The 25459-nt window shown below is 41.9% G+C and overlaps 1 protein-coding gene across 3 annotated transcripts in view; it reads left to right on the top strand.

Moving 5' to 3' along the window:
* The window catches only part of snx29 (sorting nexin 29), a 100340-nt gene extending 75391 nt beyond the window's left edge, over nucleotides 1–24949 (top strand). For 2 of the 3 annotated variants that reach the window (XM_028037165.1, XM_028037174.1), the window contains exons 19-21: nucleotides 9746–9886; nucleotides 16508–16647; nucleotides 23316–24949. In XM_028037165.1, coding sequence (XP_027892966.1) covers nucleotides 9746–9886; nucleotides 16508–16647; nucleotides 23316–23442 — 408 coding nt within the window. In that variant the 3' untranslated portion in view covers nucleotides 23443–24949. Of the gene's footprint in view, nucleotides 1–9745; nucleotides 9887–10329; nucleotides 10462–16507; nucleotides 16648–23315 lie in introns of those variants that run through there. The other variant, XM_028037179.1, reaches the window with a different exon arrangement.
* Nucleotides 24950–25459: the final 510 nt, after the last annotated feature.

Consider the following 25459-nt stretch of genomic DNA (forward strand, 5'->3'; position numbering starts at 1 on the left):
AGGAACACATTTCATTCACCCAGGCTGCCAGAGAGCGAGAGAGAGCAAGACTTTAATCAGATAACAGGAAGGTCTGAACTGAATGTAGCAAAGTTTCTGTTTTATTCCTCTGATTTTCATGTTTGCAGCTATCTTTGAGGCTCTATAAAGACTAACACACACAGAGAGACTTCTGCTTTATTTAAGCTAATTGTTCCAGCCATGCTAATCTCTAATAAAAGGCATCTTAAAATGTTAAAATGCTAAATACCCCACATAGATGTGTGACCTCAAATTATTTGCTGAAAATTTGGAGCATATCTAAAATACTCAAAATGAAATTGAGTTTAAGACGCTCAATAGTTGCCACACTTCTACTAATCCGCTAACACGCTAATAGCAGATCTTTTTTTTGTTTTTCACTTTAGCATTTTTGCTAACTTTGAAGATGTTTAGCGCATTTAGCTTTCCCTAAAATTTGATACGTTCTAAAACACAAATTTTCTCAAGTGTTTTATAAACGTTGAGCTGAAAGAAGTTCATCAGTTTTGGTTATCGGTTGTTATGAATTCTTCAGATAGTTAGACATTTATCTTCATGCTCTTATTTTGAAGGGAAGCCTGATTGCGCAGCAGCAGTAACTTTATTTCACCTGACGTTCTGTTCAGACTCGCTCTCGTTTCATCTTCTCACGCTTCCTGCAGGTCAGCAGCAGCATTTACAAAATAATATTATAATAATATTTGATATAACATAATAATAATAATAATAATATTTAGAAAATAAATAAGGAAGAAGAACTGTTGGTCCTCATGTTTGGGCTCGGCAGCAGATGGAGTCGTGTTGGCTGCGCTCATACAATGAGTGACGTGACATTTTCCCCCGTTCAGAAACAGAACGAGCTGATTGTAAAACGTCACTCCTTTCTGCTCCGTTTTTGCATTTTAATGAGCAGAAAAAATATTTCTCATATTTCAGCCCACTGAAAACAAAACATTCACTTCTTTATGTTTCCTGCTGCAAGAGGCGACTCAAATGTTGAAGCACTGCAAATGCACTTTGGCTTTTAGATGCAATTAAAATCTTAAAATGGAAAATATAAAGTGCAACGAAAAATATTTATCCAGGTTTTTGCTTTAAATTATCAGCAATAAGAACCAAAAACATCCAGTAGTTTGAACTAAAATGCATTTAATAAACTTGGTGAAATAAAGCAAAGTGAGTAAAAAGTTGATCTACCTGAAAAGTTTAGGATTTAGTTTGCAGGTTTTTTAAAATCAAAATCCAAATGTTTTAATTATTTTATTAAGAAATGTTTATTTCATATTTTTAGCAGGTAAAAATAGAAAAGTAAAATTGTTTTTGTAATTAAAATTAAAATACCACAGATTTTATGGAACCTGAAGTATTTTGAACGTTTTTATTTTGAACGTTTAAAAACCGCTGCTGGAGGCAGCGGTTTTTATTTTATTTCATTTTTCCCTGTATTTTTACATTTTCTCTCGGTCTAAAGTTTCTGCTACTATACATTTGGTTAAATATTCAGTCAGTCAGCTTTGCTTTGTAAGTTTTGCTTCAGAAGTGAATATTTTAATTAATTCATTTCCATTTTCATGGTCTCGACTCACTGAGCGCTCTCTCTCTCATTACCATATCGCCTCCACCTGTTTTTAATTATTCTGCTTTATCTTTAAAATTCATTATAGTCCAAGTGACAGCTAGCTTTTGGTTTCAGCCAAATAAAAAATCTGCCAAAAACATGGTGAATATTTTAATTAAATGCTGTTTTTTTCTTAATTGGTAAATTTAATTAGTTTAACTCTGTAGCTGTATGGTGGTCTTTTATTGTTTATAAGTAGTTTATAGGATATATATTGTTGTCATAGCAACTGCCTACCAAGATGGCTGTCCGTTAAAATGAGACGTCACATGAGAACCAAGAATTGACTGAGTTTGGACTCATGTTGGTGTTTTTCCCGACTCCATGCTTGCTCTGACCTGGAGTGGCGGCTCTAACGCAGCGTGGCGTAAAATCTCACGCTGGACGACCTCTGACAGAACAAGGCGCTGTGATTAAAGCATGTCAGTGTTTTCATGAACGGACTGAGTAATCAGAGGACTCTGGACTTTCTCTGAACAGATCCTGAATATCCACACCGATAACGTTCATTTCCTGGCCTTCGCCACCGTCTCACTGCGCTCCTCCTAAATCCTCTAAATGACTTCTATTTTCTGCATAATTAGGTAAATGGACGGCCAACAACGATCTGTGAAGAGAAGGGAGATGACATGAGACGGTTCCTTTGCTGCCTCTCTCTAAAATAGACCGGCGGTCTGGTTGCTCTTACGTCTTTATGTCTTTTTTTATAAATGAGCTCCAATCAGGATCTGTAGCTCAGAGTTAATGATTCCTTTACTGAACTGCTGATGTTTCCCTTCCTTCGATGGTTCAGCAGGCGAATGTGAACCAAATCCGACTTTTTACCGCAGTCTGAACGGCCCGATTCTGATTCTTTCACCAGAAAATGGATCCGATCTGTTCCGCCTCTGTTCTTGGAACTAAATCGTATCGGATCGTTTTTATGTTCTTGCTCAGTGGTTGTAAACCGTTCACACCGACGTCCGACTGCGGCCGAATTTAATCAGAAGCAGGAACGACCACGCAGAAAAAAAATCAGATGTTAGCATGTAGCTTAGCTACACCGTATGCTACCGTCTCCATGGCGATGGTAGAGAGTTCCACGTTGTTGTAAAATGGAGGCCGACAGAGAAAGGGTTTAGTTTGGTTTTTATTTTTTAAAGTTGATTTTAGGACATTTTAAATTGATTCTGAGTCGTAGTAAATTAAAATTGTGATTTTGGATTAATTTTTTTAGCTCTCCGCTAATCGGCTAGCATGTTCTGTCTGAAGGCTTTGCTGCTCTGCTTCAGTGTCAATTCAGACGTTTTGTGTTGCATTGCAGCCATATTCAGAGAGAAAACCTCCAGAACTGAATGTTGGTATTAATTATGCATCGGCCTCCTTCCCCTGAGCAGGTGAGCCTCGTTAGCGCGGGAATGAACACGTTGCTGTCACGGATCAATGAAGAAACAACTTTCTGCACCCGACTCGTTCTCAGCGGACACATATAAAAATCACATGCTGTAATGATGAAACGTTTCCTTGACATTTCCCTTCGCCGCGCCGGCGGCTGACAGCAGCCGGTTTGCTGCTGACATGCGACAGTAAACGGCGGCGCTGTACCGGCCCGGTTCTGCTGACTGGTTCTGCTTTCATCACAGCGCTGCTCTAATGGGCCTTTTAAATGCAACACAATGGAAGTGGGTTTGTCACAGTTCATCACGTCAGACAAACTCCATCAACTGGTTTCCACTGGATCCGTCTGAAGCTTCATTACGGCCCAGTCACCGCGGGGGGCGGGGCCTTGGTGTCAGGAACGCCGCGCGGATGGCGCCCAGATTCCTGACGACGATAATGACAGAAGCTTCATGATTCAGAAGGGAGGCTGGCTTACAGACGTTTGCTGATGAGTAAAACGTTGTTGTTGTTTTTAAGGCTGTTATGAGTGGAGATGATAAAAACTGAGCAGCTTCCAGAAACATAAAACATGTTACATCTGCCTCCTGTTTATTTATTTTAGACAGCATTTCATTAACCTTCTAGAGTTTCATGGTATTTATGTTCATGACTGGACAGAACGGCGCCTGTTAGCTGCTAAGCTAGCTATCAGGGATTGAGTTAAATCAATGAAACCAGACGAGACCTGATGAACAAGCGTCTCTTTTCTGATCTATAAAATTTAATTAAAGCTGAGAAAACTGCAGATGTGTAGGTTCATAAAATATTTTTTCTCCTGGACTAAACTTTTTTTTTTTTACAATGAAGAATTAATTTAGTTTTACATAATTGTTGCTGAAGGAAACATAGTTTGCTATTCTTTTTAAAAATTTTATCTTATGAATATTGCAAAGTTTTACAAACAAACGAGACAATAAGTCCAGTTTTATCGTTTAATTTTATGAACCGCATTACGTCACAGAAAAGGGAAAATAATGTCAAAAAACTTTCTTTTTCTTGCTTTTAGCTGTGCGCTACACCTGCACACCCGTTGCCATGGCAACCTGACATGACAACATCCCCACTAGTAAACAGATTACATTCAACTGTATCAAGAATTAAAACCAAAAAAACATGCAAACATTTCCCACAAACAGAAAATTCAGTCTGTTACAGTTTTATGTTTTCAGACTGGATGTTAATTTTAAATTTTTATTTTGCATCATAATTCTGCACCAGAGGAGAGCTTCCAAATACTGTCGACAAAATGTTTTTAACGTTTCATTCCAACAGTACAGAAACGTAAGACTCATCCTGAACATTATTTCAGATATAATTTCTGTTAACGCTTCACCTTGGCTTTGACCTACTTTCAGGTTTGGAGATTCACAAATCCACTTTTCCTGTTTTTCTGCATCTGAGTTTGATGCAAATTTAATACCTGAATTTAATCCATCGATGTTCTTCACCGTCAACATGTCAGAAACCTTGGCAGCTGTAATCAAGTTGTCACAAATTGCAGCCATTTGTCACAAGCTGAAATTGTTCAAGGTGATTTTTCTGAAATGTTTTTCATGTCAAACATAAAAAATGGACAGAATCACAAAACCAGAACAGTGATTGAAATTCATTGATTCATGAGTTTAGAGTTGCTAGATTTCTATTCTTGTTTCATTTTTAACATTAAACTCTTTGAGTTTCTGTTAAAAGCCACATATAAACGTTTGTTGGTTACATTTTTAAGCCGAGTAAATCTCAAAGTGCAATGGTTTCTACTTTGCTGTTTTGTTTTGCATCAAATGTTAAGTTGTTTAATATTTGCTATGTCCAGTGGTGACCTTTAACCCCTTCCAATATGATCCGTTTTAGAAACCTGAAAATATTTCCTGGTGTGATCATCTGAACTTTGAGATGCTAAATATACGCTAAAATGCTTAAAAATCATTTTAAAAGTAATAATAATAATAGTTACTGTATTTCTCCTGCTATACTCTAAGCCAGGGGTGTCAAACTCAATTTCACCAAGGGCCACTTCAGCATATTGGCCACCCTCAATGGGCCACATTGACGGTATAAATCAGGAATGCCCAAGTGCAGTCCTCCAGACTGCAACTTTTAGATGCGTCCCTGCTAAAACATACGCCGGACAAAAAGTTGACTTTCCTCATTAGCAACAACTCAGTTCTGTAGACGCCTATGAATGAGTCAATGATCCAGGTTAGAGAAAGAACACATCTAAAGTTGCAGAGTGATAGGTCTGGAAAACTAGACTTGGTCAACCCTAGCATAAATGTATGAAAATGCAATGTTAAAAATAAATTAAACAAGACCTCATATTGTTAAATAACTGATTTTATGTATTCAAGTTTTAAATATTACATTTCAGTTTGCATGGATGTAAAATTACTGCTCAGTTTAGAAATTACAATATTTTTAAACTGAGCAGTTTAAAAATATGCTCAGCATATTTAAAAATACTGAGCATATTTAAAAATATGCTCAATATTTTTAAACTGAGCAGTTTAAAAATATGCTCAGTATTTTTAAGCTGCTCAGCTAAACTTCGCTCTTTAGCTTGTTAGCTTGTCGATGTTTCAGTTTTATTCGCTGGGAAAATTAATCTTTGTCTGCTTTAAAGATAAGCAGACAAAGAATAAAAACAAGTTTTGATATTAACTCTCAACTTCATTCACAAAACTTTTTCGTTATTTATTACACAACGAACATGTATTTCACATAAGAACAAAACAATGAGGTGATGCTGCCTGTCCTTGAACACAAAGCTGATCCTCTTCAGCCTGTCACCAACTCACACATCCTCATTGTGTTGTGTTCTGTAAATAAACAAAACACAAGCAAAATCAATAAACTATATACATATTCCAGTATACTGAGTTTTGGTTTTACATTCATTCTGTTTAAATTTAGTTTGTTTGTGCTTACCAATGTTTTCTGGCCGGATGTCTGGCACCGTTTTCCCCTGGTCAGTTCGTCCATGTCCGGTTTTAGTTCTATTCTGTGGCAATCTGCAAAATGGCGTGTAGGTTTTCAGCAGTAATGCGCGACCTGTGCTTGGTCATGTTTAAATTCATTATTGAAAACATCTGTTCGCACAGATAGGTGCTTCCAAACATGGACAAAACACGAGCTGCATGGAGTCGAAGCTGTGGCATCAAATCAGGGGGCAGGAGACGGTAAAAGTCCTCGATTGAAACATCACGGAACTTCGCTCTTTAGCTTGTTAGCTTGTCGATGTTTCAGTTTTATTCGCTGGGAAAATTAATAATCAGCTTGAGGTGACTCTGCTGCACTCTAGTGGCGAGAAGCCGTAATGTTGGCTGGTAAGAATCAGAAGGCATTATGGGAGATGTAGTTTGTAGTCAATTCGTGCTCAAAACCTATTTTAAGTCAATCAATGGGGCTGTAAAACGGTTGCACAAAATGACGTAGCGGGCCACATGTGGCCTGCGGGCCTTGAGTTTGACACATGTGCTCTAAGCAGATGCTCTGTCTGCGCTGATGAAGATTCACTCTCTGCGTGGGGGAAACTTGAACTGGCTCCAACTGACAGCAGTCCAACCTACTTCCTGTTTTGTCTGAGAACTGTCTGACTGCTTGGCACTAAAACCGTTAAATTCATAAGTTCAGTCCGACGGCCGCCTGTTTCTCGCTTGGCTCCATTTCCTGTTCTGACTAATTTGCACTTTTTAGTTTTGAAGTTTTGCACAGCGATGCACTGGAACCCAGTTTTTCCTGGATCAGGCCGTCAGGTGTGGACGTCTTGATTGGTCAGATAGGAACACATATTTCACTTTAATGAAATATGTATAAAAATATTTTATTTGCTGTCTGAATATCAGGACAGAAAAAGTGAAATATGTTTTTTGTCTGAATTTAAACCAACAGGAAGGTTCCTCGTTGCCTTCCAGAAGTTTTTGGAGCTTTGCTCCTGAAGTGCTGACAGCAGCGGCTCCGCTCCATTAGCGGCGCCGTCCGCTCCCATCATGTCAGCCGCTGCTGTCACTTCATCTGGGCTTCCTGCTGTGCAGCATCACATCAGAAAACAAAACACAGACACATCAGTCTGTTCCAGTCAAATCAGAGTCCATTTCCTGTTGGGTTTACTCCTGAGCTTCCACACCGTTCAGAACCACTTCCTGTTGGTCTAATCGGGCCGTTCAGACAAAACTGACTAAAAATAACTGAGCTTCTGGAAAATGTGCTCCGTTTTCCTTGTGTCTTATTCCTATGAGGTTTCTGGTTGTTGCTGGTTTTTCTTGCTGTGCCGCTTTCTGCCAGCAGATGGCGCCACTTCAGCAGCAGTCAGGAAGAAGCGCTAAAATCCGATTTGGGACTTTTAGTTTCACGGGGATTTTGGATAACAGACAGTTCCAGATCAAATGTGTTATTAAAATGGGAAAATGCTAAAGTCAACCTGCCGCTGCTGTTGTTACCTTTACCGAAAGTTTGAAAGTTTCTCTGGCGTCAATCTTTCATAGCTGCCTGAGATGTTTGGTTTTTCATTTGAAATCAACACATTTTCTCAAACTGTGAGGTTTTCTGGGATTTTGTTACAACTATAGAAAAAAAATGTTGATTCTTGTTCCTGGTGTTATATAAAAAAAACTAAAAGTATAACTGAAACGGATAAAAACTAAACTGAAAAGAAGCATTTTCAAACAATAAAAACAAAACTAAAGTGAGCACATGGTCCAAACTAATAAAAATGAGTTTTAAATGAAAACATTGAAGCTGTTCTGATTTTCTGGATGCTGGGAGGTAAAAATGTGAGTTTTTTCCCAGCATCCTCTCTGGCCGTGGGTGGAAGGAGACGCTAATTGTTTAATTAGACGATGGACGCGCCGAGTTTCACAGTCTCTCCTGGAAGCGGCCGCCGTGTCGGACTCATCGGCACACCGGACCAAAATAGTCGTGTGAAGAACGAGTTGGAGAGTTCAGGCGCTGCTTACTTTCTCTCACACACACACACACACACACACACACACACACACAGACTGTTGGAGCGTAGCAGTTGGAAGTGGCAGGTAGTGAAGTCTGGAAATAAAAACTTGCCATGCTGGACTTTGATTAGACCATCGCTGTCGGATGCAGCTGGAACCGAACCCAGATCCGTTAAACTTTCTGGTTCTGGTTCTGCTTGGATCCGTTCATCCGACTGCTAGTCAGATTTAAAGCTGCTTCCTCTGATAACCTGGCAGTGAAACCTAATTAAATTCATGGATTTAAATGTGTTTCTGTTTTTGTCAAACTGTTTCAGACTGAAGATCATTTAACACATTTAACAAACACCAACAGAAAAAACAACCTGAAATTAACAGCAAGTTAATTTATCCAGCCTGAATGAAACTATGAGTCTAAATCCTGAACACGTCTGTTTACAGAATGTTAAAGTTTGGATCCCAGGTTTTCCAGTCAAACATGTGGAAATAAAAACAGAAAAGGTTTTTTACTCCCAGGTGAAACAGTTTTATAATAGCTGTGTTTCTATTAAATAAGAAATTAAATTAAAATCACACTAAATCATTAATCGTGGCAGCGACGGATGTAAACATGAGATGATAATTCCTGGCGCTGGCACTCATCTATCAGCCAATCAGAGGACTCTTATGCAGTGATAAGCTCCGCCTACTTGGGGGCGGTTATGCATGCGGCGTTTTGAGTCGGCCATTTTTATTTATTTTTTTAACCCCTCCAGGGGTCTTTTTGTGGGCTCTAGTGTCCCTTATATGACAGTAGGCTGACAGGAAGGAGAGGGGGGAAGACGTGCGGCAAATGTCGCCGGGTCCGGGAGTCGAACCCGCGACGGCCGCTTTGAGGACTCAAGGCCTCCAAATACGGGTCGCGCTAACCACTACGCCACCACGGCACGCCCCGAGTCGGCCATTTTTCATTAGTTATTGATTGAACATGTTATGACTTTTTATGAACAGTGAGACTCTGAACAAACCATGAAGAAAAACACTTCCTGTCGTCTTCTTCATGGTTTTCACCAGTAGTAACATCCGAATGTTGATCATGTGACTTGTACGATGTGAAAAAAATGTTTCCATTGCAGGTTAGTGAAACATCTATTTAATAAAAACCACCTCATCCCAGCAAAACAGCTTTTTACTGAAAACAGGAGTTTTTCCATTAAGCTAATTTATGTTTGAAGCAGCTAATGTCCTTCTACTTCACATCGATCCTCTACTTTGAGTCATTTGATTTCATGAACTGTGAAGATGTTGAAGGGCTGCTGGCGGCTCAAACAGAGAAGATATTATCCAGTTATATTCTTGAATTAATTGATGCATTTTCCCTGTTGGGATCCTGATGTTTCTCTATTCATGTTTCTCTCTGTTTGTGTTAAAAGCTCTTCAGCTGTTTGTGTGTTTTGTGTGGCCTGTTTTTCCTTCAGTGAGAATAAAACCCGACTCTCCTCTCTGTCCTCTAATAGGCTCATCTCTCCCTCTTTCTCTCTCTCCCTCCATCTTTCATGAGTCTGAATGAAGCAGCTAATGGTGCATGGGAATGGTGGCGGCGCAGTCACGACTGCAGACACTTTCTGTTCTGTTTCTGTATGTAAGTGGTAAAAAGGACGAGCCGTTTATCCTGAAGCCTCCACTGAGCAGCATGTAGAGCGCAGCCCGGCGCTGTCTGGCTTCCTCACACAGATGAGTGATGGTTGATGCGTCTTCCTGTCCTCAGGTTTACATCCGCATCCTGGACAACGAGTGGAACGTCTACAGACGCTACACCGAGTTCAGAGAGCTGCACAACCAGCTGAGGTCCCAGTTCCCACAGGTGGACACCTTCAGCTTTCCACCCAAGAAAGCCATTGGGAACAAGGTGAGGTCTCACTGTTTGTTTGGATGCTGCCATGGCAATCTGGGCCAAAGCATTTAATTATGATTCAACATCCAAATAAGTCAAGTTTCCAGCTCAATGCCCGGTAGGTGTACCTAATAAAGTGGCCAGAGTTCCGGTAAAGTTCAGGTTCTGTTGGGTTCAGCTGTGAGATGATTGTGAAGGAAACCAAAAAACTGAACCGGTTTAAAAAAAGCATCTTCATCACCAAAACCAGAAGGGAAAGATTTGAGACCAGACTGAGAGAAACAGGAAGCAGCTGGATAAAGATTTAAAGCTTCCTGAGATTTAAGAGGCAGATTAGTGAAGTCTGGGTGTGTCTCTGTGCCCAGTGTGTGTGCTCAGTAAAACACATACACACACACACTGATGCTTCATGGAAAACTGAGCATAAAGCAGCAGTTTGATCTCTATTTGCTCCCCAGGTTGCATTTCTACAGAATGGATTGTTTTTACCAGCAGTGTGCCAAAAGATTGATTCAGAATCATTATAACATCCTAATATTCATTTTTTAAAAATGAAACATTTGCCTCTCTGTCAGCTTCCATCTTGTAACTAAGCGGGAGTTTTGGCGTTGCCATGGTGACGGTACAGAAACGTATGTGTGGCAGAAAGAAATGGAGGAAGTGAAAGAAATTCAAGCAGCTCTTTTTTGTTGAAGGAAAATATTTGGACTGTTTTTGGAGTCCAAATACTTCTTTTTGAATTCCTGGGAAGAAAACTGAGCTGGACACGAGATTCACCGAGTTCAAAGTTCACAAAATGAAGACGGAGAACTTCAGGAACACCGCTAATACACGGAGCTAGTGAAGCTACAGCGGAGCCAAGCTACGCAGTTCCCTGCGGTACAGAACTCTGAGAGGTGAGCTGTGATTGGTTAGAAGGGCCGATCTGAGAGCCGGGCTGTGATTGGTCAGACAGTCCGGTCTGAGAGGTGAGCTGTGATTGGTTGGAAGGTTGTGGGCGGAGCTTGTGAAGAAACGTTGATATTTTGTTTTCACTATCTTGTTTCTGTATCTGCAGGCCACATAAATATTTTTAAGAAACGTTTATCAGACACGATGTTAAATTTTGAATATTTTTTTACGATTTTTCACTGAATAACTCCAAACACTGTCAGATGGATTAAAACTCCTGGGTGGAAATTTAAACGCGCTCTGCAGAAAGGTGGCGCTCTCTGTCTGTGACGCTTTGTTAAATCAAAATGGAGGATCCAGATAGGAATTTACTTTAAGCATGGATTGATATTTAAGACACTTTAATGTCTCCATGTGTCGTTCAGATCTGCTCCAGTCTGACAGATCCTTATAATCTACCATGAGAATCCTTTGATCAGAGATCAACTGAAGCAGAAATTAAGAATCGGTTTGAATCGAATCGTGAGTTGGTAAAATATTCCCTCCCCTGGCTTATAGTGTGTGTGTGTGTGTGTGTGTGTGTGTTTTGTCTCCATTATTTCCATCCAGTCGGTGTTTTCTTCTCTTTTTGGTTTTTACACCTTTCCTCCTCCAGGTGAGCTGCTGTTAAACTTCTAACAAAATGAAAGCAGAACTCGACTTTTCCTTTAGACTGTTAGTTCATAACAAGTTAAAGCCGTCTTATTAAAAGCTCATGGATGCTCCGTTACAGCCATTAATTCACCAGCAAATTAATTAAAATCCTAAAATTAGTAAATCCACGTGCATGTTGACCTACCATGGTGGTTATGTAACCACTTCCCTGCTTCAACATATTCATTTAATCTGTGAAGCAGCAGCAGTGACTCAGTTTGCTGATGATGTTCCCACCAGGTCTCTGCTTCCTGTCCGTCCAGATGACCTCCAAACGACCTCATGACTCATAAACCATAAACACAAACATGTCCAGCTCTAAGCAGCTCCGTTACATTTAAAAGATATGATTTTATATCCGTACATATTTTATATCAGCTCTGGGACCAGATAAACTCAGGGGCCATTTTGTTTTTAGAAACTCAAAATAATTTTGATTTTTTTTATGCTCATCAATAAATTAAACAAAATATTTAATGAAACAAACATTTTGGGTAATTCAGTTTATTTTGGCACAAAAAATATTTTTATTCCCAAACAACAAAAATGAGAACTTTGTTCAAAAACGTTAAAGTAACCAAAATTAAAAGAAAACATGGCTAGTAAATTAAAAATACTTTGTGCCTAACACTTTCCATGAAGGAAGAATTAAATGTGAAACTCTAAAAAGTTCCCAGTAGAGGGCCAAATTTGTAATTCTTAAACTGCAGTCTGGGGCCTCACAGAATTATTAAAAGGGCCACAAATGGCCCATGGGCCACACTTTGGACACCCCTGATCTACAGTGTACGACAGATGTAAACACACAAACCTAAAAACACACAAAACAGCAGCAAGTTTAAAACACTGTAAACTGGCTCCATAAAACATTAGTCCTCCAGGCCAGCAGGGGGAGTCGATCTGCTGGCCGTCAGTAAAGACGGGATGTCCAGTAGAAAGTTGGAGGAAGAAGGAAAATACTTCATGTACAATATTACAGAACAGCAGATTCTGTAACAACGTTAGCTACCAACCGCTAGAGTTGGTAGCTAACGTTGTTACTCTGTCTCCCCCTAGTGGCCTGGAGGACTAACGTTTTTGGAGCTAGCGTTTTCTTCTTGATGCAGTTTTTGCTGTTTGATTCATTGTAGCCTTATTTTATTCTAACTGCAGTTTGGTTTGATGTTCTTCTGAAGCAGTGGACCAAACCACAGGAAAACGTATTCCTTCATATGTTCTGTTGACAGTGAACCTGTAATGCGCCGTAGATATCAGACCTGCGATCAAAGCTGCAGAGAAAGATTTTACACTGGAGCCCAAAACTCGACGGCCATGATGGCGAGAGGAGGAACGACGGCGGCAACAAATAAAATCAAATGCTTGGTATAAAGTTGATGAGAGCTGCAGTATGGTGCGATTCAACAGGCCGAACAATCAGCTGGTTAGGAGCTGTGTGTGTGTGTGTGTGTGTGTGTGTGTGTGTGTGTGTGTGTGTGATGCATCAGCAGCTGGCCGGTCTTGCCTGAAGCATCAGCAGATGCAGAGAAACTCATTAGCAGGACTGAAATGACACAAAGCAGAACGTGAGAGAAAAGGCTGCAGTGCTGATGCACAGACTGCACAGCTTCAAAGGTCAGAGGTCACCCAGCTCCGTGACCCGCCTGGAGTCAGCCCTTTTCCTCTTCAAACGGACTCATGATGATCCTGTTTGATCTGCCAGCGGATCTCAGGCAGCATGTGGGAAAAATGAACAAAGATTTCCAAAAACATCTGTATTGACATCTGCACTCCGGGTCAGAGGTCGCGTTAAAGATTTTCCATCTTTGACCATTTTTAAAAAAAACACAGACAGAAAATCTGAAGGCGCTCTTTAGTTTTGATAATTACTTTTCACACCCCTCACCACTTTTTAACGCAGAGTTCAGGTCACTAAATAAGAAACCAAGATTCCCTTCGCAGTTTCGTCTCTGAAATGGAAACGACTGAATGATGTGGCGATGCGTGAGGACGCCACATTGAAGAGTTAATATGGCGGCTTTGCAGCTAAGCCTCTGCTGTGGGAAGGCTGATCAGGAAACGCCTTGTTTAGGTGCTTCAGCGGGAGAAACGTTCCCCGTTCTCAAAACTTTGGCTGAAGTGGTGCTTGTAATTCCAGACCAGCATCAAAACCTCAAAAAAGTCCACAACCTCATGCTAACAACCTCATGCTAACAACCTCTTGCTCTGCCATCATGTTCTGCATCAAACTGATGAATGTGACGGGCGTCTGTGAGCAGCAAGCTGCCGTTCAGGTAGCAGAGAAGCAGAAGTTTCCCTCCATCACAGCGCCGCTGCAGCTGCTCCTCACTGAGCTGTCAGTCTGCTTCAGAAAGCGTCTCTGCATCGGAGCGCATGTTAACAGGCATGAAACTGAAAGTCCTTGGCATGTAATACGGTTAGCAGGGTGTGTGTGTGTGTGTGTGTGTGCGCGCTCATTTCCCCTGCTACCTGATCACCACTGACAGCTGGTGTGTTTCATCCTCAGCAGAGCGAAGTGCAGCTGAGCAGATATTCATGGCGCCGTTAAAAAAGCCTTTGAAGGTCTCGCAGTCAAATATCAGAGCCAGAATGCAATCCAAGCATTAACATTTCTTCATCATTAGCTGGAAATAAAATATAAAAGCCGTGTGTGTGTGTGTTTACGTGTGCATGGGTATCAAAGTCACTTTTATATTCTCAAAGAGTCTATTTGTAATTGATGAAAGCAAGGCTAACAGAAACAAAGCTAACAGCAGAGCCAGACTCTGCAGCTCTTTATTTCCACTGGTCTGCTCTCCAAACGGGTCCGAACTCAGAGAAACAAGTCTGGTACTTTGGACGCATTCGCACCAGCCCAGTCCAGTCCTGCCCGCTTTAACCCGACTCCAGTCCGTTTTCCTCTAAAATCCGGTCAGGTATGAACGCTAATCGACCTCTGACCTCTGGTCCTCCAAACCTCAGTCTGGGTTTGGTTGAAATGAACTCTGGTTCAGTTTGAATGTGAACGCCAAACGGACCGGAGACCGCTCCATAAGCAGGAGGTGGACTACAGCGCAGGGCAGTATGGGTAAATACAACCAAAGCTAACATGCTAGCCTAGCGCTAGCAGCAGAAATGGCTCCTGGTCTTCAGCCAAAGACTAAAGAGAAATCCTCCAACACTAAAATCTGACGCCTCCATCTTGTTTCCATCTGGTGAAGAAGGAAGTTGCTCTCAGCGTCTTCAGAGGTTTTTGTGTCGTTTCCTTCAGTGGTTCTTGGTGCAGCGCCCCCACAGGCCAGGAGGGGAACAGGTTGGTTTGGGTCAGAACCACAGCAGCTGGAGGTGGAGCAGGTGATGGAGTTCTGGTTCCAGTAGAACCGGGTCGACCGGACCATCAGGAGGTTTATTTCGGGTTTCTGCAGAGTTGAAGGGGAAATTTGGCCGTTTGACTCTCGTGGTGGAGAAGGGAAACGTGAAAGTTGCTGGATGGGAGTAGTTGTTGTGTATCCGACTCCTCAGAAGTTGCTGATGGTTAAAGCAGCAACGAGGAAATATCTTCTGATCCCAAAGTGTGGGAGGAAATATTCAGCTGTCATAATATTTCCCTCTGTGTCAAACACCTGGCCTCGTCTGCGTCTCCAGGAGGAATCTGTCACAACTTTCATTAGTCTCATTACTGCTGCAGTGTGAAAGCGTCTCTCATTGTGTTGACGCAGCGTGAAGGCGGCCATTTTCCCCTCCTCCCCGTCCTGCTGACCCAGCATGCAGCTCTCCTCTGCACGGTGGCTCTTCTGCTCCACTCAGACCAGCTGCCAAACTCTGAGCCCATTTTTCCTAATTTAACGTTTGGAGTTTCCTCTGGCTTCACTGCTGCTGCCCAGGAGGGGCGGCCATGTTGGAGAGGCGTTTAGCCACTCTCTGTGGCAGAAGTTCCCGTCGTTTCACGGCTTCGTTTGGACGCAGTGATTCCCACAGACCCAGGCGTTCCGCCACCTCCTGGAAAATCCTGGAATTTAAGGGTTTTCCAGGTCAGGACAATTGTTAAAAGAAAAATTCCCCATTTCATGATCCAAATGTTTCTGGTTTCATCCTTTCTGTCTTTGTCTCTTTATTTCTTCCAGCCTTTCTATTCATCTTTCTTTCTCCTTTTTGTTTTTCTTTGTTTCTGTCTTTCTTTCCATCTTTCCTCATCTCTGTTTTTTCTTTCTTCTTTTTTTCTTTCAGTATTTGTCTTTTTTATTTTGCTTATTCTGTCTTTTTCCTTCTCTTCTTTTCTCTCTTATTCCCTTTACATCTTTCGTTTTTCATTCTTCATTGCGGACCGATCAGCGAGCGCGTTCTGCTGTCAGCTGGATCTGCTAGTGGAGTCGGTTCTGGTCGGGTCGAACTGGGGCAGAACCAGTTAAAGTTGCTCCAGAAGGTGGACCGGGTCGTGTTGGTACCAGTTCCTGGTTGAAAACATTCAGCCTGAACGATGCGGATGAAACGGTTTCAGGCAGATCAGGTGGAAGTCGATGAATTTTTCAGCTGCAGTTTTTCTCTCCTCTCCTTTAAATGGTTTATTAATAAATAATTCTGACCTTCAGTGTTTGTTTTGTTTCGTTTTCTCTCCTTCAGCCTCATTATTTGTTGCGAGCTGCTCATATAATGTGAGCAGCTCGGCTGTGTTTCAGGCAGAACTGATCGAATTGACCTGCTGAGGGACCAGAAGCAGAGCAGTGTTTTTAAAACAGGTTGTTGGCTGCGCCGCGTTGCTGCGCCGCGTTGCTGCGGTTCAATTATTTATTTGTTTGGAAATTAAATGTTCAGTTTGGGAAATTATTTTTTAATTTGGAGCTAAATAATTAGCTTTTTATTAAACATTTAGTTTGGAACTGTGACATAAACTTATAAATGATGAAATGTGACAACCATGTCTTCCTCTCTGTGAAGCTAAATAAACCAAATATTGTTAACGTTTTGCAGTGGGACAAACAGGACCGTTGGTAGAGTCATGGTTATTTGCTGAAGTTTGTGGATCTTACTCTGCAGGTGTTGCAGCTTCCTTCCTCCTCTCATCGTCTCTTCCTGCAGGATGCCAAGTTCGTGGAGGAGCGGCGGAAGCAGCTGCAGGGCTACCTGCGCACCGTGATGAACAAGCTGATCCAGGCGCTGCCAGAGTTCACCGCCCGCCCCACCAAAGAGACGCTGCTGGCTCTGCTGCCGTTCTGCCAGTAAGTAGAAACACGCCGCCACGTTGGTCACAGGCAGCGGCCGCCACGTTGGTCACAGGCAGCGGCCGCCACGTTAGGCCCTGTTTACATAACAATGATACAACAAAAATGTAATTTTTGTTCCGTTTCTGTTATTACATTTACATGAAGATATCTTTGTTTATCTTTGTTTACACAGTAACGGTACAAATTGAAAAGGTGTAATGCTCTCACCACACCACTAGTTGGTGCTAGGTTCTTTGAAACAAGTGCACATGTGTTTTAAAAAAAAAGTTCTACTAGAAGGCATGTCGGTTCGTGTTCCCCCATCAGGTCCCGTTCCCCCAGATACTGGAGGAACCACACTGTGTGTGTCTGATTAATGCTCAGTTTGTAAAAAGTGGGCTAACTTCTCTGAAACCCGTTGTTTGAGTTTTCACGGTGTCTGTAGTTCTCTAGATAAGAGCTGAACAAGCAGGCGTGTATTTTGCCGCCTTGGTGATGCGGAGCGATGAAGAGACGCTGAGGGAACCGGACCTGATGGGGGAACACGACCTGTAGCAACACCAGCATCATCAGTAGTTTCTTCTTCTTCTGTGGATTGTAGGAAGCAGCTGTTTTGCGTCATGCTGTGCATTAGCTAGAGATTCTCTGACAGAAAAGATCCATTTATTCTGTTTACAAGACAACGGTACCGGTACGTTTCAGAACCACTGGACTCTGGAACCCGATTTCAATCTGTACTGTTTCAGAGGAAACATTTGGTGGTTTCATGTAAATGTACAGAACAAACCCAACAAAACTCTTCCATTTTCACCAGAAATGGTTGTCGTGGAAACAGGGCCTTAGTCACTTGCTGCCGCCGCCATGAATGTCTGTGGTGGCCTTTAACAGGTCCTTCATTAAAGGGGCAGTTTTACGTAAAATCCATGTTTTGAATCTTTCTATCATGTTATAAAATCAAACCTGCAGTTTTGCTTTGATTCTTTCATGTTTGAGAAATCTGGGTGGACCTAGCTCCGCCCCTGAGGTTTAGCTCCTCCCCCAATCAACTCCTTCAGCCTAGCCACCATCAATTAGCAAACAGCTGCTGAGCTCTTTATTGGAGCTGCTGCTCAGAGCAACGCTGGTAAAAATGTTAAAGGGTTCATAGAGGAGCCATTTTGGGACGACTTCTTGGAGGCAGAGCTTCAGAAACAGCAGGAGGTTTAAAGAGACAGAGGGCCAATTTCAAGGTGTTAAATCAGGAAGTGAATTTCTTTTCAGTCATATTTGATGTACGTAGCATTTTATAACAACAGAAGGTAACATAATTGCTTGATTGTTCTATAAAATGGCTCTGTTTGCCTGGAAAACACAGAATACCGGCCCTTTAAGACGCCCCAATGTTTCTGAGTCAAATGAAGGCAGAGCAGGTTGGAGATGCTAAAGGCTCGGTATCAACTGCTGCTCCCTCATCAAACAAATCAACATTAGAAACTCGGGTTCTTTCCCTAAGATTAAAATGTTTGATGAACTGAAACATTCAAGATTTAACGGAGAAAAAACAGAATCGGTAAAGCAGTAATGCTGTAAAGATAAAGAGAAATGACTGGCTGTCAGTTTAGCGTAGCTTTATTATCCAGTTTAATCTAGCATACATTCACAACGACTCAGCTGTCCCAGCTGCTCCCCTCTTACACACAGGATTAATGTCAAACCTCCTCCAGACAAACTGCAGAGTTTTTCCACACATAAATAATAAAAGTTTCTCGTTTCTCAGTCACTCTCATGTAGCAAAGTGTCTGCAGCTTCGGCCGCCCACCTACCGAGCGATCCAAACCTTCTGTCATTTTCTGTCCATATTCCACATCTGTTTCCACTTAGCGATCAGTCGGCGGACGTGATGTGCCACCCGTCTGCCCTGAATGTCACTTCCTCCCTGGAGACGCCGGCTGAATGCAGCGGCGCGCCGGCGGGGTGTTAGCGCTCTGAGGCCGCCTGCCAAACGCTCCTCGTGCCGCCCGCCATCATACGGCGCCGGTTTGCTGCTAACGCTACAGAAGCTTCATAACTGATCCAGATGCTCTGATGCCAGGACATAAATTTAAATCTCTGTCAATACAGAAACATTTTCATTAAATAGAGCAAATAAAAGCCACTGGAGCCACAAAACCTTTAATAAACAGATAAATAATTTACACAGCTAAAACATTTGGATTTTAAATCATTTTGACTCCAACAAGCCGTTTGTTTCTGGTAAGAAATCAGGAGAAAAGAGGAGAATCACTAAATAATAAAACCATAAAAATAAGGATCAGGGTTGTTTTTATTAGTTTTTCATAAAAAATAAAGAAAACATCAAAAATCATTTAAGCTTTTTATAAAACATTTAGAAGCATTGCAGAAATAAATCTCTACTTCAGTAGAAACACACATACAAACATTCACTCTGCTAACACTAAAGCGCTATATCAACATGGTATTTAGCTGAAGCTAATGCTAATGCACTATATCAACATGGTATTTAGCTGAAGCTAATGCTAATGCACTATATCAACATGGTATTTAGCTGAAGCTAATGCTAATGCACTATATCAACATGGTATTTAGCTAATGCTAATGCACTATATCAACATGGTATTTAGCTGAAGCTAATGCTAATGCACTATATCAACATGGTATTTAGCTGAAGCTAATGCGCTATATCAACATGGTATTTAGCTGAAGCTAATGCGCTATATCAACATGGTATTTAGCTGAAGCTAATGCGCTATATCAACATGGTATTTAGCTGAAGCTAATGCTATTGCACTATATCAACATGGTATTTAGCTGAAGCTAATGCGCTATATCAACATGGTATTTAGCTGAAGCTAATGCTAATGCACTATATCAACATGGTATTTAGCTGAAGCTAAAGCGCTATATCAACATGGTATTTAGCTGAAGCTAATGCTATTGCACTATATCAACATGGTATTTAGCTGAAGCTAATGCTATTGCACTATATCAACATGGTATTTAGCTGAAGCTAATGCTAATGTGCTATATCAACATGGTATTTAGCTGAAGCTAATGCTAATGTGCTATATCAACATGGTATTTAGCTGAAGCTAATGCTATTGCACTATATCAACATGGTATTTAGCTGAAGCTAATGCTATTGCACTATATCAACATGGTATTTAGCTGAAGCTAATGCTAATGTGCTATATCAACATGGTATTTAACTAATGCTAATGCTATTGCACTATATCAACATGGTATTTAGCTGAAGCTAATGCTATTGCACTATATCAACATGGCATTTAACTAATGCTAATGCTAATTGCTTCCTGCCCAATATAAACGTATTAGTTGAATGAAAACTGTTTCACCTGTGAACCTGCAGGTGGTATGAATAATTATGAGCCTCAGTCTGCGGTCAGCTGTAAGTGTTTCTGTCATGAAAACTCGACTCGCACCAACAACGCGGTACGATGAGTTTGTAGATCTGTGATTTTAGAAGCAGCTCATTAAGTTCATTCTAGGAACTATGAATGAGGAACTGGACGCAGCGCTGTGGTAACCATGACAACACATTGAGCCGTGTGGAGGGTTATTCCCAGACACCAAACAAGAAGAGGAGAAGTTAAGCAGAGGTTTGGTGTTGTTCCTTAGTAATGATAATGCGACGCGCTGCATAATGCTCATAATTAGTCATTTCTGTGGAGCTGAAGAGAGAAGATAAATGAAGCGGCGCCTTGCAGTGTGACCTGCTGTCAGCAGAGATAGGATGAGCGCTCAGATGGTTCACTCAGGTCAAATTTGACACAAAGTGGTTCATAATTAAAGCTCTCAGATGGATGTCAGTGTTTGCTTTCAGAGCATAAATTATTGGTTACCCAGGATTATTTAATTTAAAATCTGAATCATCAAAGCTCTAGGGGAGAGTGAGGGTTGCAGGTTCAATTACCATCCACTCCTAAATGCAACAACGAGGGCGCAAGACTTTGACTAGACCAGGTTCAGTTGGCTGTAATCTCATTAAGCAATTATAGATGCTCATTATTTATGTTTAATAGGAGGCAGTGAAGGAGTAAAGGACAGTAGAAGTTACAGACAGACAGACAGACTTCCTGTGTGCAACTAATTAATGATTTAATTAGTAAATTAATAAACAATAGTGCTGCTGATTAACTGTTTATGCTTTTACAGATCAAACTTTGACAAACTTCAGAAAAATGAACAAATAAAAGTTTTCCTTCTGTTGTTATTCTGCTTTTCGTCTAAAGCATCAACCAATAAAACTCAAATTCAAGTTATAAAATCGTTTTTTTGGTTTAAACCCAGAAATATTTCATGTCCATTCCAGTGGACGACCGGTTTTACACTCTGATCTCAGCGACTCTAAGAATAAAGTTTCACAGTTAGCATCTCATTCGTGCTAAATGCTATCACAGTTAGCATGCAGCTCCACCTGACTGATCCGCCCCTTCGCCTCAGGAAAACCAAACGTCTCCAGACTTCAGTCTCGGTCTGAAACCATCAGTTCATGTTTGTGAAGAAAAGTTTCTTATTAAGACCCGACCGTTTACCGCTCAGCTTTTTTCTCCTTGACACTCATTTTGATTTATGCGAGCATTTGTGTAGCTGTTTACTCTAATTAGCTTCCTCAGCATTCACATTATTAATATTCCAACAGTGCTGGGGAAAGTTATTATCCTGCACAAATCAATAAAATGTCCAAATGGGGAACCGACGCGCAGAGCACCAGAGAAAAACCCATAAACTCAATTAATCCGACACATTTCCCAGTTTGAGCTGGTTCTGCTCTGCAGTTTAGGAGCAGTTCTGATGATGTAGCGCCTCGCTGCAGCCATGTTTGGACCTGATTGGACCGGGTCTAACAGAACCAGCCTGGTGCCGGTCCGATGGGGAGGAAGAGCCGCTCCTGATCCAGAGGAACATGATTCAAATTCACTGTAATGAGCAACCTCTCCATCCCAACACACACACACACACACACACACACACCCTGAATGCAGCAGCTGATGGTGCCTGTGGTCAGTTAAACTCCGAGTTTCTTTGCGTTCTCGCTCTGCTTCCTGGCAGATCATTGGCCCAAATGTCTCCACCTTCAGCCAATCAGACGGCAGAGTTTTAATTTTAGTCCAATTGAGCGAGGTGGACCGAACCCCCTGGACCGGGCCCGGAACCAGATGTCTGGCTGGCCGTGCTTTGGTGCCGCTCACCCTCATAACGTTAGCGTTAGCGGCTCTGCGCCTCGGGTTGCCAGGTTGGGATGGAATCGGGTCGACACAGAAACGTTTAATTTCCTCCGTCTGACCGGCGCCTCTCGCTCACCCTCATCCCTATCAGCCTCGGGGATCAGCCAACCGCGTGTTTTCAGGATGGTTGCCCTGGCAACCGGGCCAGTGATGTCACCGGCTGGACAAAATTAGTTTCCCTGAGAGTGATGGGAAAGCGCGGCCCGTCATGGAACAAACACGAGCTTTAATCTGAGTCCGCCCGACTCTGATGGGGAGATAATTAATTTCCTCTCATCAGATTCACACGAAGCTTTTATTAAACATTAAAGTCTAAATAACTGAAAATACTGAAAACTGTTCTGGATTGAAATTATTAGCCAATATATTGAGCTTTGATTATTTCAGGATGGATCTGCTGCTTTCCATCATCTAAATAAATCAGTTTCACATTTAGGAGATTCATGAAACAGGACAAGCGGCAGGTCCCACAGATCTGATTTATTTATTATTAATAAACTTTGAGACGGACTGAAAATGGTTTCTTCCTGCATTAACGGATAGCAGATTTAATCTTCTGATGACAGAAACAATTAATGTAAAAAAATGTACATTTAATTAACAAAAACCACAAAAGAAGCTTCACAGATCCGGTTGATTCTGGACCGGTTAACGGTTCTGAAGCGTCTACTGGACAGGACTAATGAAGATCGCTGATTATAGAACAAAACATGAATTTTATTTCTTACATCTAATCGTAATAAATGTTTTCATAAACAACGAAACTGTTTTGTGGAAGAATAATTAACATTATTGATCGATTATCAGTCGGTCAGAAAAAACAAACAATTATTTTGTTCAGAATGAAGTTAATAAAATTATTTACTCCCGTCTGCTGCACATGTCAGAGCTTTTAATGTTCATGTGCTTCATGGTTTCACATGTGACTTTCAGATGTGAAATTTGGGGGATTTTCCTGTAAAAACAGAAACTCGTTGAAACTGGCCTCTATTTTTACAGCTGTGGAAATGGAAGTGAAGTCACACTGGCTGCTAACGGGACCAAAATATGGCAAAGTTATTGAACTTTCTGTGCAAAGTATAAATATGAATACTGATGTTCTTTCTAATTTCACATTTTCTCATCATTTATCACCTTTTAACTCGTTTTTAAAATGTTTCCAATTCGTTTCGTCCGTTTGGCGGCAGAACTAGTTTTATAATTCAGTTGTGTTATGCTAACAGCATGCTAGCTAATGTTAAAACAGCGAGATAACTATGTGTAACCATGGCAACGGGGATCACTTAAAGGCCGGCCGGCCCTTTCTACTGTCCAGAACAATGGACTTCCTGTTTGACCCCAGTCAGCCAATCAGCAGCCTGAGGGACGATGACATCACTGACGCTCTGTTTTCATTGGTCGGAGCTAACATTTCCCTCCTCTGTCTCCGTCCTGCAGAGACGCCCCCCAGGGGAACGAAGGTGGCTCCAAGACGCCCCGGTCCAGAACCTCGTCCCGTTTCCCCCGACTGGGCCGCAGCCGCACGCAGGACGCCCGACCCGAGCCGCAGAGCGGCGACCTTTGACCCCGGGACGGCACAGACTCTGAGGACGTTCAGGGACGGCTGTGGAGATTTATTTAAACTGGTGGCGCTTCGTCCCGTCAGACGGGACGGAACCGGCCGACCCAAACATGCAGAACCGGTTCTGGTGCTCAGGCAGGAAGTGGACCGTTCCGGACGGTTCTGCCTCAGATCAAACCGGTTCTGGGACTTTTTACTCACTTTTGTAGTTAAAGTCTTCACAGTGCCTACCATGTTTTGTAGCTTCTCTCATGGACCTGGAGGAGCTCAGAGGTCAGGGGTCATCAGCTGTCTCAGTGCCACCATTAAACCCAGACTGGACCTCACACTGCTGGCATTCTTCCTCCTGCCTTTATTGTTATTGTTACTATTATTGTCCTTGCCTTGCTTTTATAAATGTGCTGGATCGTGTCATCACCGTGGTGACGTCGCCACGGTAACTCCTTTTATTTTCCACAATAGCAGAGGAGGATTCTGGGAAACAGGAGGATCAGATGAACGTGAGTTAAGCGACACCATGAGATGAATAATCTGTAATTTGGTGCGTTGGGCTCAGATTAGGCCTTCCTGTTTCTAACCACCTAATGGCATCATGTTGCTACGGCGATGAGATTATTAAAGCCAAAAGTGAAAAGGAAAAACTCTGAGCTGCAGTAATTTCAGGGTTTGGATTCAAAACTCCCTTCAGTTGTTCTGAAAACATAAAGTTCTAAACTTGAACTTTTGTTTGGGTTAAAAATGTTGAATTAACCAGAAACTTTATTTTTCTCTGATCCTTCAGCTGCTGTTCATCCAAACTAAAAAACATCTGAAGTCGCAGTTTCACCAAAATCCAAAACCATTTTGTAGACGTAAACAAGCTGCTGATGGCCGATGGATGCTCCTCCTGTTGGGACCATCTGGTTGTTTCTCAGCAGGTTGGACCGGGCCGTTCCAGAACCTTTAAGGAAACACATCTTGCTTTTGATTTCTTCTTTTACATATAAATCATCCATTGTGGCCTATTTAAAGCTGAACTTCAATGTTTTGGTCTGAATAGCTCCTCAGGCTCCACTTTGACCCCTGACCTGAGAACAACTCGTTTTGATGCACTTCCCGCCTCCCTTACAGGTCGTAGAAACTTCGGCCATTTTTGTAGTTTCATAGCAGAATACGATTATCTAACAGCCCAGAAACGTTTTCTTCCCAAACAGCAGCAGGCTGCAGTCTGACATGTTGGAGCCACAACAGGAACGAACTCATGATGTAAACAAAGCCTCAACATAGTTAGCGAGTTAGCTATGGTAGCACCAAGAACGTCACTCCATGAATTTGATTCAAGTCTTAAGATGAATACAGAAAAAAAAGAAAACTGTTTACATAATGAAACTGTTATAAAAGCCTAGCACAGCGCTAACAGCTAGCACACAGCGCCTACATTAGCAGAAGCTACAATGCTATTGCTAGCAAAACAATGGCCAGGATGTCGTATCACTAAATAAATTGTCTCAAATAAAGTTTGTTGACATTTTATTGTTATTTACAGCTTATTAAACTATAAATAGTTAGATGTCCGCTGTCAGTCCGGTCCGGTCTGCTGTCAGTCCGGTCCGGTCTGCTGTCGGTCCGGTCTGGTCCGATGTCGGTCCGGTCCGGTGTCGGTGTCGAAGCTTCCTGCTCGTCTCACAGCGTTTATGAATTTATGCACTGAGAACATAAACCAGAACAGATCAGCGCTCAGATAGAGCTACACACATAGATCAGCCTGAAACACGCGGCTGATTTTGAACTCAGGATGTTTGTTCTGGTTTTCAGCAGTTCTGGGATTCTAGCCGCTCACTTTGGTTTGGCTCAGTTGGAGGTGAAGGAAACGCGGCCGAACGCTGCGTTCCCTGACCACTGACCAGAAAATTGGTTACAAGCTTATTAAGGATGTGGATGGCTGCTTTTGGGCAGCGTTTAACATCTCACACACACACACACACACACACCGTAGCGACGGGGGAAATGTAGGCCATGTGCGCTGAGTGCTGACAGAACA

The sequence above is a fragment of the Xiphophorus couchianus genome, chromosome 2 (genome assembly GCF_001444195.1).
Source record: "Xiphophorus couchianus chromosome 2, X_couchianus-1.0, whole genome shotgun sequence".
NCBI classification, from domain to species: Eukaryota; Metazoa; Chordata; class Actinopteri; order Cyprinodontiformes; family Poeciliidae; genus Xiphophorus; species Xiphophorus couchianus.